General features: G+C 27.1%; 2 protein-coding genes across 3 annotated transcripts in view; one reads left to right on the forward strand and one right to left on the reverse strand.

Annotated features, from left to right (window-relative positions):
* The window catches only part of LOC119679247 (hemicentin-1-like), a gene marked incomplete at its 5' end in the record, with an annotated part of 32552 nt that extends 22919 nt beyond the window's left edge, over nt 1-9633 (forward strand). Inside the window, 2 exon segments of one of the 2 annotated variants that reach the window (XM_038091489.1) lie at nt 5429-5473; nt 9280-9633. In XM_038091489.1, coding sequence (XP_037947417.1) covers nt 5429-5473; nt 9280-9410 — 176 coding nt within the window. 2 annotated transcript variants of the gene reach the window in all.
* On the reverse strand, nt 3349-4024 carry LOC119679248 (calmodulin-A-like). Its single transcript, XM_038091492.1, has one exon. The coding sequence runs from the start codon at nt 3856-3858 to the stop codon at nt 3412-3414; it is 447 nt and encodes a 148-aa protein (XP_037947420.1). The 5' UTR covers nt 3859-4024; the 3' UTR covers nt 3349-3411.
* Nucleotides 9634-14302: the final 4669 nt, after the last annotated feature.

A 14302-nucleotide genomic window follows, 5' to 3' on the forward strand; every position in this document is an offset into this window, starting at 1 on the left:
TTTATATCGTCAGTTAGTATTTTGATTGATTTATTTTAATATTTTAGATCCATATATCACATAAATTTTCAAACAACCAAACAAAACGATCAAACAGATCGCCCTTTAAATCGCTTTTATTCTGAGTCTTCAGATCTGATTTCAGAAATATCTTAATTGAAATCATAATCACAAGTTCAACTAGACTTCAAAAAACTTTTTACTCTTTATCATTAAGTAAAGAAATATCGCTTAGTACCACAATGATGCAGGTCCACATGATATATATACATATGAAATAAACACATCAAATAAATTATTAATGACCAAACAAGATTATTGTATTCAGAACTTAACCCTTGCCTAACATGTTCTTAAATCACTTTTATTCCGAGTCCACAGACGTTATTCCATTACTTCCTCTATATATTCAATATTATTACATTATTAAAAATAAAAAAAATAATGTCTAAAAAACTCTTTTACAAGCAAGAATGTAATAAAATTTCTTCCCTTTTTTTAATGATTTTGCTCTATAGCGCCTAAAAACATACAATATAAATATGTAAATTAAGCTTGCATGCAGAAATCTTATTTTTTCACATTCGTTGCCAATAAGTAAAACTTGGCCAACGAATGGAAAAGATATTGCACATAGTTTACAACCGAAAAAACCACGTTTTTATGAAAATAATTTACGAATTGAAAATCAAATTTTCGTAGAATTTCCATATTCATCCGCGTGTGATGCGTAGCCTAGGAATGCAACATGTCGCAACTGTTGTTAGTGCAGCTCCGAGCAAAAAACTGTCGCACACTCACTGCATGCGTAATATTTTCAGACAACGATTTGACAAATGGAAACAAAAATATTATAGAGCTGCCAAAAATACGAAGGATAACAAGCCTAAAAAAAAAATACAGAAAAAAATAGAAATAAACTAAATAAATAAAATGTGGTAGCTTTATAGGCGCACATGCAACTATTTCAACTAGCAAAAACCATGTACCATAGTTTGTGTCTGCACTTTTTCGTTGCACCGCGAAGCTACCGAAGCTACCGAACCTACCGAATATACCCAACAGCCAAACAGCCAAACAATCCAACCAACCGAATGGGCTACTGACCAACCAAGTTACCATTTGGTCATTCGCTTATTCATGCATTTTTCTTCACCCAAAAGTGGATTTTCAAATCGATGACAAGCCACAAAAACAGCACAGTTGCATCGTTTGGGTTTTTGATTTCCAGATTTCCTGCTTCCTTTGTTGTAGTTATTTTAGTTGGCGTTTTTTTGTCGTTGGTTGTGTCGTTCGTCCCATTTTGCAAACGAGAAATCGCAAATGACGCTTTGGGTTTTGTACGGCCGACCGCAGGCAATGAAATGAATGAGTAGTTGTCGGAACCCACGGTGTTGGCGGCAACATTAGCTGAGATTGCAACTTTTTTGCATTTTCTAAATTTTTTTCGGATTCACATTTTTACGCTCAGCTTTTGTTTTATCGTATTGCAGTTCATTTGTTTTAACTGCTTTTTGGCTGGTGTTCATTCTGCCGTTGAAATAGGCTTTAGCAAATGAAAAATTGTAGCCGTGAATCTGATTACTGAGACTGATCAACAATAAAATTGTTTCAAAAAATTTCATTTCTATTGTTTTTATTTCCGGTTTTCATTTTTATGTTGATTGTTATAAAAGGATTACGTCACTGTTGCTATTTGACTTTCAAAAATATACCTTAGATGTACGCATATCGTTATGGAAGTCAATATTATTCTTTTATTTTTCATCACAATAATGAATATTACTCAGTTCTGATACATGTTTGTCTTTATTATTAATACTATAAGTGCTTTCCATCTCAAATATCATTTATTGCTTGAAAAATGTTTAACTCTATGTAGTTTTAAGGCAAAACAGTAGCTTAACAGATCGAAGATCCTAACAGAACTTCATTTTACTGCACAGTTGATACATATAAAGAAATGGTTTTACAATCAATTTAAGAAAATAATAATAAATAAAATAAATTGTTTTCAAGAATTAAATGCTAATGGACCCACATATCGATTAATTCATAGGGCACATTATATTATTCTATTCACTGTCTCATTGTACTCTCATTAACAGCAGGTCTTCTTTACCCCTTTTTCCTTTTAAAACCGATATACATAGACTCTCTAAAGAATTCTTCCAACTTCTACATTAAAATATTAAGAGAAGACAATATAGTTATACAGTTTATGCCAAGAAGTGTACGAGAAACTATCAAGTTTTCAGTGATTGTGCAGGTATTCACATTAAACAAATATTCAAGTTATATATATTAAAAACTTTTTGAAGATCCATAAAGACTAACTATAACGGATATCGAAAGTTCAATAATAATTCTAAAAAATAAATTGGTTACAATGACATTTTGATATCTGTAGTTAATTTAATGTAAGTATGTCTAACGATTCATCAATAGTCTTCAAAGAATCTAGAGCAGTTTGACTGCTCTAGTTAATCTAATGTATGTATGTTAAATGACTCAATTACAGTGTTTAAAGAATCTGTTGCAGTTTGACCGCTCCAGTTAATGTAATTGATGTATATTAAAAGACTTATCAACGGTCTCTAAATAATATGTAGCAGTTTAATTAACTGCTCTAGTTAATCTTACGTATGTATATCAAAAGATTCGTTAACGTTCTTTAATAAATCCGTAATAGTTTGATCGCTGTATTGCAAAACGATTTTTCAACGATCTTCAAAGAATCTGTAGATATTTGACTGTTCTAATTGACCTAATGGATGTATGCCAAAGGACTCATTGACAGTCTCCAATTAATCTGGAGCAGTTTGACTGCTCTAGTTAATTTAAGAGATGTATGTCAAAATGATTCTTCAACAGTCTACAAAAAATCTGTAGCAACTTGACTGCTACAGTTAATCTAACAGATGTATGTCAAAAGGCTCATTAACAGTCTTCGAAGGATCTGTAGCAGTTTGACTGTTCCAGTTAATCTATTGGATGTATATCAAAGAATTAATCAACGTTCTTTAAAGAATCGTTCTTTAAATGACCGCTCCAATTAATCTAATAAAGGCTTGATCGCTTTCTATAATCTAATCCTTGTACTGCATTTAAAAGTCCCCAAATCAAAATTGATATTGAAACTGTAGATAATATTACAAAGTATCTCAGCAATATTTGAATATGAAATCAAATTTTTTTTGATTTCAAAATATATTTTGAGTATAAATGATTTCAGCGCTACCAACAAAAGGACTCATACTACCAAATAAAGTACAATGGCATTATATTATGAAAAATAAGCTGAGTTTATTGCTTTTGAAATATATATCTGCAACTGTAAAAAGTAAATAAGCTTTTATATGCAAAAAAAACATATGTTGGCGTATATTGTAAAAATTTAACGACAAATTTTTACTTATTCACCATTACACCAAGGAATTCGTCATAGCTAAGTTGTCCATCACCATCAACATCTGCTTCCTTAATCATTTCGTCTATCTCCTCGTCAGAAATCTTCTCACCCAAATTAAGTAATATATGTTTTAACTCAACACGTGACACGTAACCGTTTCCACTTTTATCAAAAATTTTGAAAGCTTCACGGATTTCGGACTCAGTTATGGTTTCCCTTATTTTATCTGCCATCATATTGGCAAATTCATTGAAATCAATCACCCCGTCACCATCCGTATCAATCTGATCGATCAGTGTCTGCAGCTCAGCTTCGGTAGGATTTAGACCCATTGTGCGCATAATAATGCACAATTCCTTTGTTGTGATGCATCCATCACCGTCACGATCGAAAACATCAAATGCTTCCCTAAGTTCAGCAATTTGCTCATCGGATAAGGCATCCATGGCTTTGCAGTTACTTTGTTTTTATTTTTTGGTTGTCGGTTGTTGGTAATAAGTTCCAAACTTATTTGGTGAAGATTTGCTACGCAGACGATGTCTAACGTTTGCGTTGGATTGAAGCAAATTTTGATGGACCAGAATTTTGAAACTATTGTTAACAATTTTATTTTTATTTGAAAACTTTTATATTTGATTTATCTTTTAACAATATTTTTGAAATAATTTCAAATTATCAAAGGTTACTATAAATCAAAAAAAAAAATCATTCCCAAAGGAAATAATTATTAGTTTTGTAGAGAAATTTCAAGAAGTAGTAAACTACAACAACAAACATTATTTTTATATTATTTTCATTAATTGAATTTTTGACTGACTTTACAGCTGTTTCGAGAGTTGCTAAATACTCATCATCAGTGGTCTTGAAATTATTTCTTGTATTTTCTTGTATTTATTATATTTGGCTAAAGTTGAGCATTGTATGTATGAATGAGTGAAGCAATAGACTTGCATTTTCATTGACAGTAAATACTGAATACAGCACAGCTGTAAACTGAATTGTTGCACACTTAAAACAGTGCTGTCTTGTTAATTAAAGCACTAAGAAAAACAGTAAATAATTTGAATTCAATGTTATCGGAACGAATTTCTATAATACATTGTATTATAATAAAATATCTATTTTATATACTAAAGTTCTTATAATGAATTATTATGAATTATTATATGAATATGAATTATTTGTTTATAATGAATTTAAATAAAATCAAATAAGAGAAATCTATATTAACAATTCACATGGCTTAAACATGCTCAACTGAAAAGAATTAGCTGTGCCAAAATTCTTTATCATCTCCAACTGCTATTCAAAAATGAAAATCTCAAGGCTAAGAACAGAAACATAACCGCCACTTCTATATGAGTGTGTAGCGTTTAACAATGCCTTAAACACTACTATTCGCCAGCTAGAAATTGCACAAAACCATGCTCTGAGAAGACTTTCCAAGGTACCATTGTACGTTAGGACGAATGACATCCTCAGGGACCTCAAGCTTGATCCCATAAAAAAACACATGAAGGATAGGGCCCTTAAATAATTTACGAAAACTGACAGACTTACCAACACCGCGTTATCAAATCTCAGAATGGTAACATGCTCCTCGGAAAGGTATGCAGATCTAAGGGTCAATTATTGCTTAGTCTGATGAAGTGATAAACAATAATCCAATCAAGGCGTAGAGAGTGATTATGAAGCAATGTAGCAGTTAATAGCGAGTAAAAGTGCTCAAGTGCACTGATTCAGCTAGCGTCAACATATTAATAATATATTAAAGTTAAATGTTTCAAATTAAGTGAAACTTATTTGTTCATTAAATTCGTCTTAAAGTTTTCTAAGATATTTAAAAAAAAATTTATTCACAGCCATAAATTTTTATACACCAATTTTTTGCAATTTTTAACTTTCTTTTGTGAAAAAAAAATTGTTTTTTTCTTGTTTTTTATTTTGCAAATCACACTATTTTTCCTCTTTTGCAATTTCCTCAACTAACTTCCGCAATTTAAAACCTAATTGCAGATGGCCTTATTGATCTATCATCCTTTTTAAATCAAGGCTTGTCAGGTTAGTTTTTTTTTATTTTCTTCTTACTCTCTTCTTCACTATTCTCACGTTTTTTCTTAATAAAAGTTCTTCTATTTTGCATGAAAATTTTTAATCAATTAATTTTTGCATGTTTTGTAAATAGTTTATTTTAATTACAACAAAAAAAAAAGAAAATTAATTATAATTAAAACTTTTAAAGTAAACCTTCAGGATTAAAGAGGATCTAAAGCATTTATTAACTTATGTGCTGCGCTTTTATTTCACAATTTTTCCATGAAAAATTGCAAGAAAATTATTTGAATTAACTTTTACAAACTAGTAATTTAAGTATATAAAAAAACGGAATGTATTTATCCTGTTCAAGTTCTAAACAGGATACGCTCTATAAAAACAAGGAGTAAAAAATAATTTTAAATTTAACTAATTTAAGTCACGTTATGCGCTTTAACTCCACATCAAATAGCTGCAAAGCTACTCTGTGAGCACTGGTCTAACTCAAACAATTGAACTTTGGCATATAACTCTTATCCAGCACTAAGGATATCTGAGAGTCAATAGTGCTAAGCCAACTAGCGTTGCATACAAGGACACAACATCATCGTTGTAATTGCGCGAGAAAATACGAGAAAAGCGCACTTAAAGCTGTAAATTCAAGCCGTTAACAAGCCTCAAAAGTGCTGCCAGCGGTGCAATCAAAAAGCAAATCACTTTTGAATTTTAAAAACCAAAAACTGAAATGCAAACAAATACAGACACTCACACGCATACACCCATACACACATACACACATATATAAATGCATGCCTGCACTCGAGTCTAATGCAAACACAGGTAAAGGTCACTCGAGTTGTGCTTTAGCGCTTATCATTGCACCGGGTCTATGTGTGTAAGTGTGTGTGTGTGTGTGTGTGTGTGTGTGTGTGAATGCTTGTGTGCCACTTCCGGTGATTTGCATTCGCGAGTCGTGTTTTTAATCAAAATACATTGGCGGAAAAATAGAAAAATTTTGAATTTCTCGCTGCCTCCCTTCACGTCCCTTCACTGAATTTCAGAAAATTTCAGAAAATTTCAGAAAATTTTAGAGAATTTCAGAGAATTTCAGCGAATTTCGTTATGCTGCAGTTTTTTCGCGTTTTCATTTTAACGCGTGATTTACTACAAAAACTTGCAATGTTGCAACCGAATTAGAAAAAGGATAATTGCATTTTCAGCACCTGCATACTTAACCTGGAACAAAAAATGCACATAATAGCGTGATTAGCTTTACGCCAGGAAGGGGTCACGAAAATCCTAGTGCAGAAAAAAGAACACAGAAAATATTCAGAGAAAAATGAAAAATGGAAATGGATTCAATGGCAAAAACTTGCAAATGAAATTTTCAGCTCAGGAAACAAAATACTTAAATTGTTGCTAAAATGTTAAAAATTTTTCCGCTTTTCCCGCACTTTTATTTGCAAAATGCAAATATTTGAGCGAGAAACCGAATAAAAGCGAGAAACTGAAATATGAACAATGAATACCATTTTATTTAGTTTTTATTTGCAAAATTTTGAATACAACAAAAGGATATTTAAAACTTATGAAAGCTAATGCTTAAGTGCACGTGAGAAAAAATTATTAATAAAAAAAATTATTAAAAAAATAATCTAGTTCAAGGTTATGAAGTGAGTTCGTGAAGCTAGCCTTAATAAAAATGGAAGATGATTTGGTGAGAGTAGGAATTTAATAAAATTTTTTATAAAATATATATACATACATTCATATTATACGAATACATATACATATATATATATATATATATATCTCAAGATTGATCCGTTCAAAAAATACATAAAGGACAGAGCCCTGAAATTATTTATGAAAACTGACAGGCTTACCAGCACCGCATCATCGAATCTCAAAACAATTACAGGCTCCTCGGGAAGGTATGCAGATTTAAGGCAATTATTGCTTAGTTTGATGAAGTGATAAACAATAATCCAGTCAAGGCGTAGAGAGGGGTTACGGAGTGACCTCGCCGTTGATAGAGAGTAAAAGTGCTCAAGTGCAGTAACTCAACTAGATTAAACATAAATAAATATAGTAAATATAGTCAGAAATCGGAAATATCAATTTAATAATATCAAAACTTACTTCGTTGTAGATATATCCTTTATACTAATAACTATACAACAAATCTTAAAAATCTTTTTAAAAATAAAAAAACTTTAAAAGTGTTTCTTTATTTAGAATAAGAATCAAATATTTATTTTATATATTAAATAAATTTCTTAATATTCCTTTCTTTAATATTTTCTACTTTTCACTTAACTGAATTTCCTAAATACAAACAAATGCGTACAATAATCGCAATATTAATAGATCGATATGTTTTTGCAAATTTTTTTTTTGTACATAAGTTTTGCATATGCATTGTTGCAACTTGCTTTTCTCTGTTTTACAACACAGTCAGATATCAAAACAGGAAACCTACACTATACAACCTATAACCATTTCAAATAAGCGGACAATTCATAAATAATAAATTTATTACTTAATTACTTAACATATTGTCAGTGGTCGCAACCATTAAGTTCCTACTTATAAACTCCAAGTGAAGGCGTCCCAGTGAAGTGTTGAGTAGCTATCTGAGTACATATCGCCTTTTTAGGCCTCGCCTATTTTAAACGCATATTTCCATCTGCTTAAAAAAATGATTTTCTCTTTCCAATTGAATCTGTTGAGTCCTATATGACTTAACAAGCTCCAAAAATGCACTTTATAGTTTAAGGAATTTTTTGAAACGAAAACATTAATTTGATTAGTCATAAAATTTATAATCTGTATAGTTATATGAGGCCAATTAAAGTTATGATTATTGCTTGACAATTTTGTGTTTTTTTTTTCCACAATTATTTTAAAATATAGTTGGTTTCGATACTACTATTTAATGTTCCGAAATCAAGCTCCCATTTCCATACTTCTAAAATATGTTTAATCAATTAGACTATGAACCTCAAATGACGACTGCTATAAGATATATCTGTTCAATATCACTAAATTATGTGCAGGTCATAGGTACGTCGCTAGAACCCCACAGTACCATACGAAAACTACACATCAAGTACTTTTAGTCATAGATTTCTGAAACATGTATTATATGCTTGGTATCAAAGAATAGGTAGGAATAAAAGTTTTTTTTAACGTTTTTAAAAATCCTACCTACGTGTAGCAACTATGTGACCTATAATATCTGCTGCGCTATCTCTGGAGAGATTTTCCTAAGTTAGATTGAATAAGTTAAAGTGATTGACAAATGTAGGCAAATCAGCAGATCTTAGGATTTAAAACTTAAATTTTATTTTCAAATAAAAATATTATATATTAACATCATAAAATGATATAATTTAATACAATAATAATATAAAGGTATAACATATATATAATAATATAATAATATGTGTGCATTCGCCTCAGGAAGCATCTTCTGATTTAAATTTTGTTTAAGAACATCCGCATATTAATAATTTTTCTTTATGGTAAACATCGATTGAAATATTTTTAGGATGTTTGTTTTATATACGTTTATAATATTGTAGTAAAAAAACAGATAATTGTTTATTTGAAATTAATTAAATATTTTTTTTTTAATAAGATAATACAAATTCAATCCATTTTCTTGTTCTGATACTATACCTACTGTACTGTACATATAATATATTATATGTTCAATTTTTGAATAATTTATAAATGTAATGGATTTGCATATTCTAATAGTAAATAGAATAAAATAATAATAATATACAATAATAATTTAATTATTATTTTTATTTTCTTTTTTGCAGATAATGAAATGCGTGACTTGAGTGTGACTTTCTACGGCAAAGACGGCGCACAAAATCTTCAATTGAGCTTCACTTTAATAGCAACTTTGATATTTGCCATCATTAAACTTAATAAATTAATTTTAGCTTAATTTTCCTAATTATAACTAAAGCCATTTATTCATGTAAGATTTCATTTAATTATTGGCTCGATGATCAGATCGAACATTGGGCTCTTCATAGAGAAGTTGTATTAAATAATTTAGTTGATGTTATGAAGAATTAGAATAACGGGTGGAATTTTCAAAATCACTACAGCAGTTGAAATAAGATATGTAATTAGGCATAAAAATATATGAATGAGAAAAAAAACTACCTAAAGCATTTAAGTAATATATAATTTAAGAAAGTAATTAAATTTTTTTTTTATATTTGAAAATATATATATCGAAAAAATTGACTTAAGACTTTATGTTGATAAATTTTGTGTCTCATCAAAATCTTACAGAAGAAGAAGAAGAAGGCTTAGCATAAGTAAACAATCATGAAACAAAGTTACAATGTCTAAAACAAAGTAAAGGAAACATATTTCAAAAAACCTCAACTCAAAATGTATATAAACTCTTTGAAATAGCAAAATTGAACCAAAGAAAAGATATTATAGCAAAATTTTGATCATTCGAATTTGCAACAAATACACATTAAACGATAAAGAATTTTAATTCAATAGTAATTAGTGTGGTAATTAAGTACGACAGGAGATGAATATGAAGAAATTAACTGAAATATGTTCAGTTTATAAATAGCATAATTAAGTAAAGAAGAATTATTTAAATTATATACCAAAAAAAATAAATAAATAAATAAATCAAAAAATAAAAATTTATAAAAATAAAATAAAATTCAAAATGTAGTTAAGCATGTTGTAAATAAATTAAAATTAAAATTAAAAAAAAACAAAACATTTTAATTAAATTTAATTAAATATTGTAATGATGTATTAGTGAAATTAAATTTGTGTCATACATATATATACATATAAATAGATATAAACAAAAAAAAAATAAAACAAAAAATTATGAAAGAGAGGTGAAGAAAAAATATCTTAAAAATTGAAATTATAAAGAAGAAAGATATCTTGCTTTAAGCTAAATTTTATGGGCTTTTTGCGATTTTTTATATATATACTGAGAGACTTTGTAACTCATAGTTTTAGGCCAATTTATTTAACTTATTGTTTATTTTTATTATTTTTTATAATTTAATTTTTTTTAGTAAATTAATATTTTGCAAAAGTTTAATAATTTTTTAAGTATTAGAAATATTTATGTAATTATTTTTACTACTTAAATTATTATTTTCTTTATTAAAGATAGTAAATTAAAGTGTAAATATTTTATAAGAAAATATCAATGAAGATCAAACCAAAATATAATAAAATTTTAGTAATAATCCAAAAATATTATTAAAAAGTAGCATAAACTTTTTTAAACTTTTGAAACCACCAACAAAAAATAAAAAAAATAAATTAATCTAATTACTTTTAAAGTATATTTAAATTTATAAAAATATTATTTACATATATGTAAGTAAATATATATTATAAAAACTACGAAACTATATGTGTATTAAATATTAAATTAATTTGACTTAATTACTTTTATGAAAATAAGTATAAATTATAAGAAAAATTTATTCTTATTAAGTTAGCAAATAAAGTAAAAATAACATATACAGGGTGTTGCTGTGGCTTAAGGGTTTTTAAACTATTGAGGTGAATGTGTAAGATTGTTAGGCGAATTATAATTAATATGGAATGGACTTCTTGCTTAATTAAAAAAAATTAAGTTTACAACTTAGTAATTGAAAGGATATTTTCATATCTGTTAGTATTTGGTAACTCAGTTACTTGCTCAGAAATATATAATTTGGTTACTATTAAAATAAAACCTAAGCAGTCTAAGACAACAGATTTTAGAACTATTTGAGAACCTATTCTATTCCAGAGAAGAAAATCGATTGTTAAGCCAAAATTTTATTAACCAAAATATTATTAATATTATAATGTGTCTTGACAACAGATTTAAAACTTAAGTTACTTTTAGTACTAAACTTTTCTCAACACATTAATTCCGCAATAATAAAAATCGATTTTTGTGCTAAAGATTCTTATTATTTAAGAATATTAATTAAGATTTATTTAAGAATTTATTAATTTTTATAACTGACTTTCTTTAATCTGAATAATTATTTTTTATATATATTAATTATAAATTAAATGAAGTTAAATGTAATGAAGTTAGATTAAATTAATTTAAATTAAATTAAATCAAATCATAGTAAATCATGTTAAACTAATTAAATTATTATATTAATATATTTAATGATTTTTTATCAAGAAACTATTTTAGTACTAAAATTATTTTCAGCTCATTTTTATTTTACAAAGTTAAAAAACTATATAAAGTTAATATATATATGCTAAATTTTGTAGATTGAAGTATTATATAATATGAAATTAGTTTTAGTACAAAATTTTATCTAACAAATTTTAATTTCATAATTATAATCAAATTTGATTATTATGGCGAACAATTTTGTTTGACTGATTTACTCACCTCCTAACTCATTATTTATTTAATGTTAAATTTAGTTTCTAAAACTTTTAGTACTGAAACTTTATTAAAAGTTAATTTTTCTGCTACGCTTTGATTTAGTAATAATTTTATTAGCAAAGTGATTTAAATCAAAATGCTTTTAATTATGTTAGTGACTCGTTTTAGTACTAATTTTCTTTATAATAATCTATAATTGCAGTGTTGTGATGAAAACTAATTTGTGTGTTAAAATTCATTTGGAATTATCCGTAAATTTAAATTTTATTAGTCAAGTGTTTTATTCATTCATAATTCTAATTTTAGTCTAATTTTAGTATTAAATACTACTGAAATACTTATCACTATTACTAAATTTTAATGCTAATCCTTAAACAAAGTTTGTCACAGAAATTGACTTTCAGTAAATTTAAGAACAATAATTGTTCAAAATTAAATTCTATTATAATTCTTAGTACTAAATTTTTTTGAAAAATGTGTTGTTGTTAAAGAAGTGAAAATATCTACCAAATTTTACCAATAATTTTATAGCAACATATTTCCATACAAAATTTGATTACATAGCAATTTGAGTATTTTATTCTAGTAGCAACAAATTGCTATACTAAATTCTATAATCACCTTAACATCCAAAGCAGCACCCTGTATATGTTAGTAAATGTAAAACCAAAAATGAAACCAAAAAGAAAAAACAAATTTGAAATGCCAACAAATTAAATTTTGATTACTTCAAATTAATATAACAAATATGTACCATTGAACTAATATAAAACAATAAATAAGAAAAAATATCTCAAAACTTTTATAAAAATTACAGTAAAAAAATTAAAACAAAAATTTAAATAAAGATAATTTAATTTAAATTATTCTAAGTATAATCAGTGACGTAAATGTTAATTATCAAAATACAAATACAGAGCGAACAAAGAACATCATTGGAATTATTGTATAAGAAAATTCAAAATAAAAAAAAAACAAATTAATTATAAAAAAAATTAAAATAAAAAAAAAGAAAATAAGTAAATAATTATTGCCCATAGTACTAAGTTTAAAAATTTATTGGTGTATCGTGCATTGAAGTAAGAAAATTTACAAATTAAAACAAGCATAAAACATAAATGAAATTTACAAATAAATTAAATTTTCATTATATATACATACATATATAAATATATATAAAGATATTATGGATTATTTGCATATACGTATATATGAAAATTGCAAATGGAAACTTGTGTAAATTCAACTTAGTTAATATAAAAACAAAAACAAATAAAACCAAAGGAAAATAAATGTATGAATTAAAGGCATTACAGACATTACTAAGTCAAATAGTAAGTAAATGTATTGCAAATTATAAAAGTAAATAAATATATATTATAAATACATATATACATATATTGAATTTAATGTATTTACGTTTAGTTATAAAATTAATCCACTTTTATATTTCATTTGCTAATTTTAAAACTTATACTAACTAAATACAATATTTGATTATTTTGTAAAATTTTTAAAACTACAAATAAAGTCAATATTACCGGAATAAATGTAAAATAATTATTGTTTTATTTCCATTTAATATATTTACATTAAATAGTTTAGAAAGGAATTTATCAATATTTAATTAATCTAGATACTCAACATTTCACTAGTTATCAAAGTTAAAAGCAAATAAGTCAAGAAGTTACTCAACTGAACGATGACGATTTTGGAATATTAATAATTAATAAGATATTCAGGCAAATAAGAATAAAGGAAGATACTCCCATGCTATACAGATAGATGGCGCTTAAAATAACTGCTGACAAAGTTATAGGTCACAGAAGGAAACGCAACATATTACTCACTAACTCCGTCATTATCTAACAGTCTTTTTATGTGTTATCCTTGTTTATCCTCCTTATTATAATTTATTATTTATGTATGTATTTATTCACCTTATCTATAAATAAGGTTCACTTTTCCTAAAATTCTTAACTGACATTCTTAACATATGTTAAAAAGATATTATTCTCATAGAAATGACACAGTAATTATTTTAGAACAGCAGTAACTCTTTCCAAAACCCTTCAACTTAAATAATGTGGCTTTGACTTTCTCTCTAGTTTCACAACACATTCACTTGCTAAAGCCTTACTTTTTTTTTTTGTTTCAAAAAGAGTTGGGTACTAGTCACCGCGTCATTGCATCCTCGAGGATTATTGTTACACACCTACTTCAATTCCATAGACGAGTAGCAGTTAAGAATGCCAATATGTCCTTTGGAGAGATGTTGCCTAATTCCGTTATAAGCGGATAGGCAGTGGATAAGTAGCGAAGTCTGAGTCTTGCAAGACTATCACAGTGACACAAAATGTGTTCTGCTGTTTCCTCTTCTTCGCAACAAAGTCTGCAGCTATCGTCTCCAGTAATACCTAGATTCATTA

This window comes from Teleopsis dalmanni, chromosome 2 (assembly GCF_002237135.1).
Source record: "Teleopsis dalmanni isolate 2A chromosome 2, ASM223713v2, whole genome shotgun sequence".
NCBI lineage: Eukaryota > Metazoa > Arthropoda > Insecta > Diptera > Diopsidae > Teleopsis > Teleopsis dalmanni.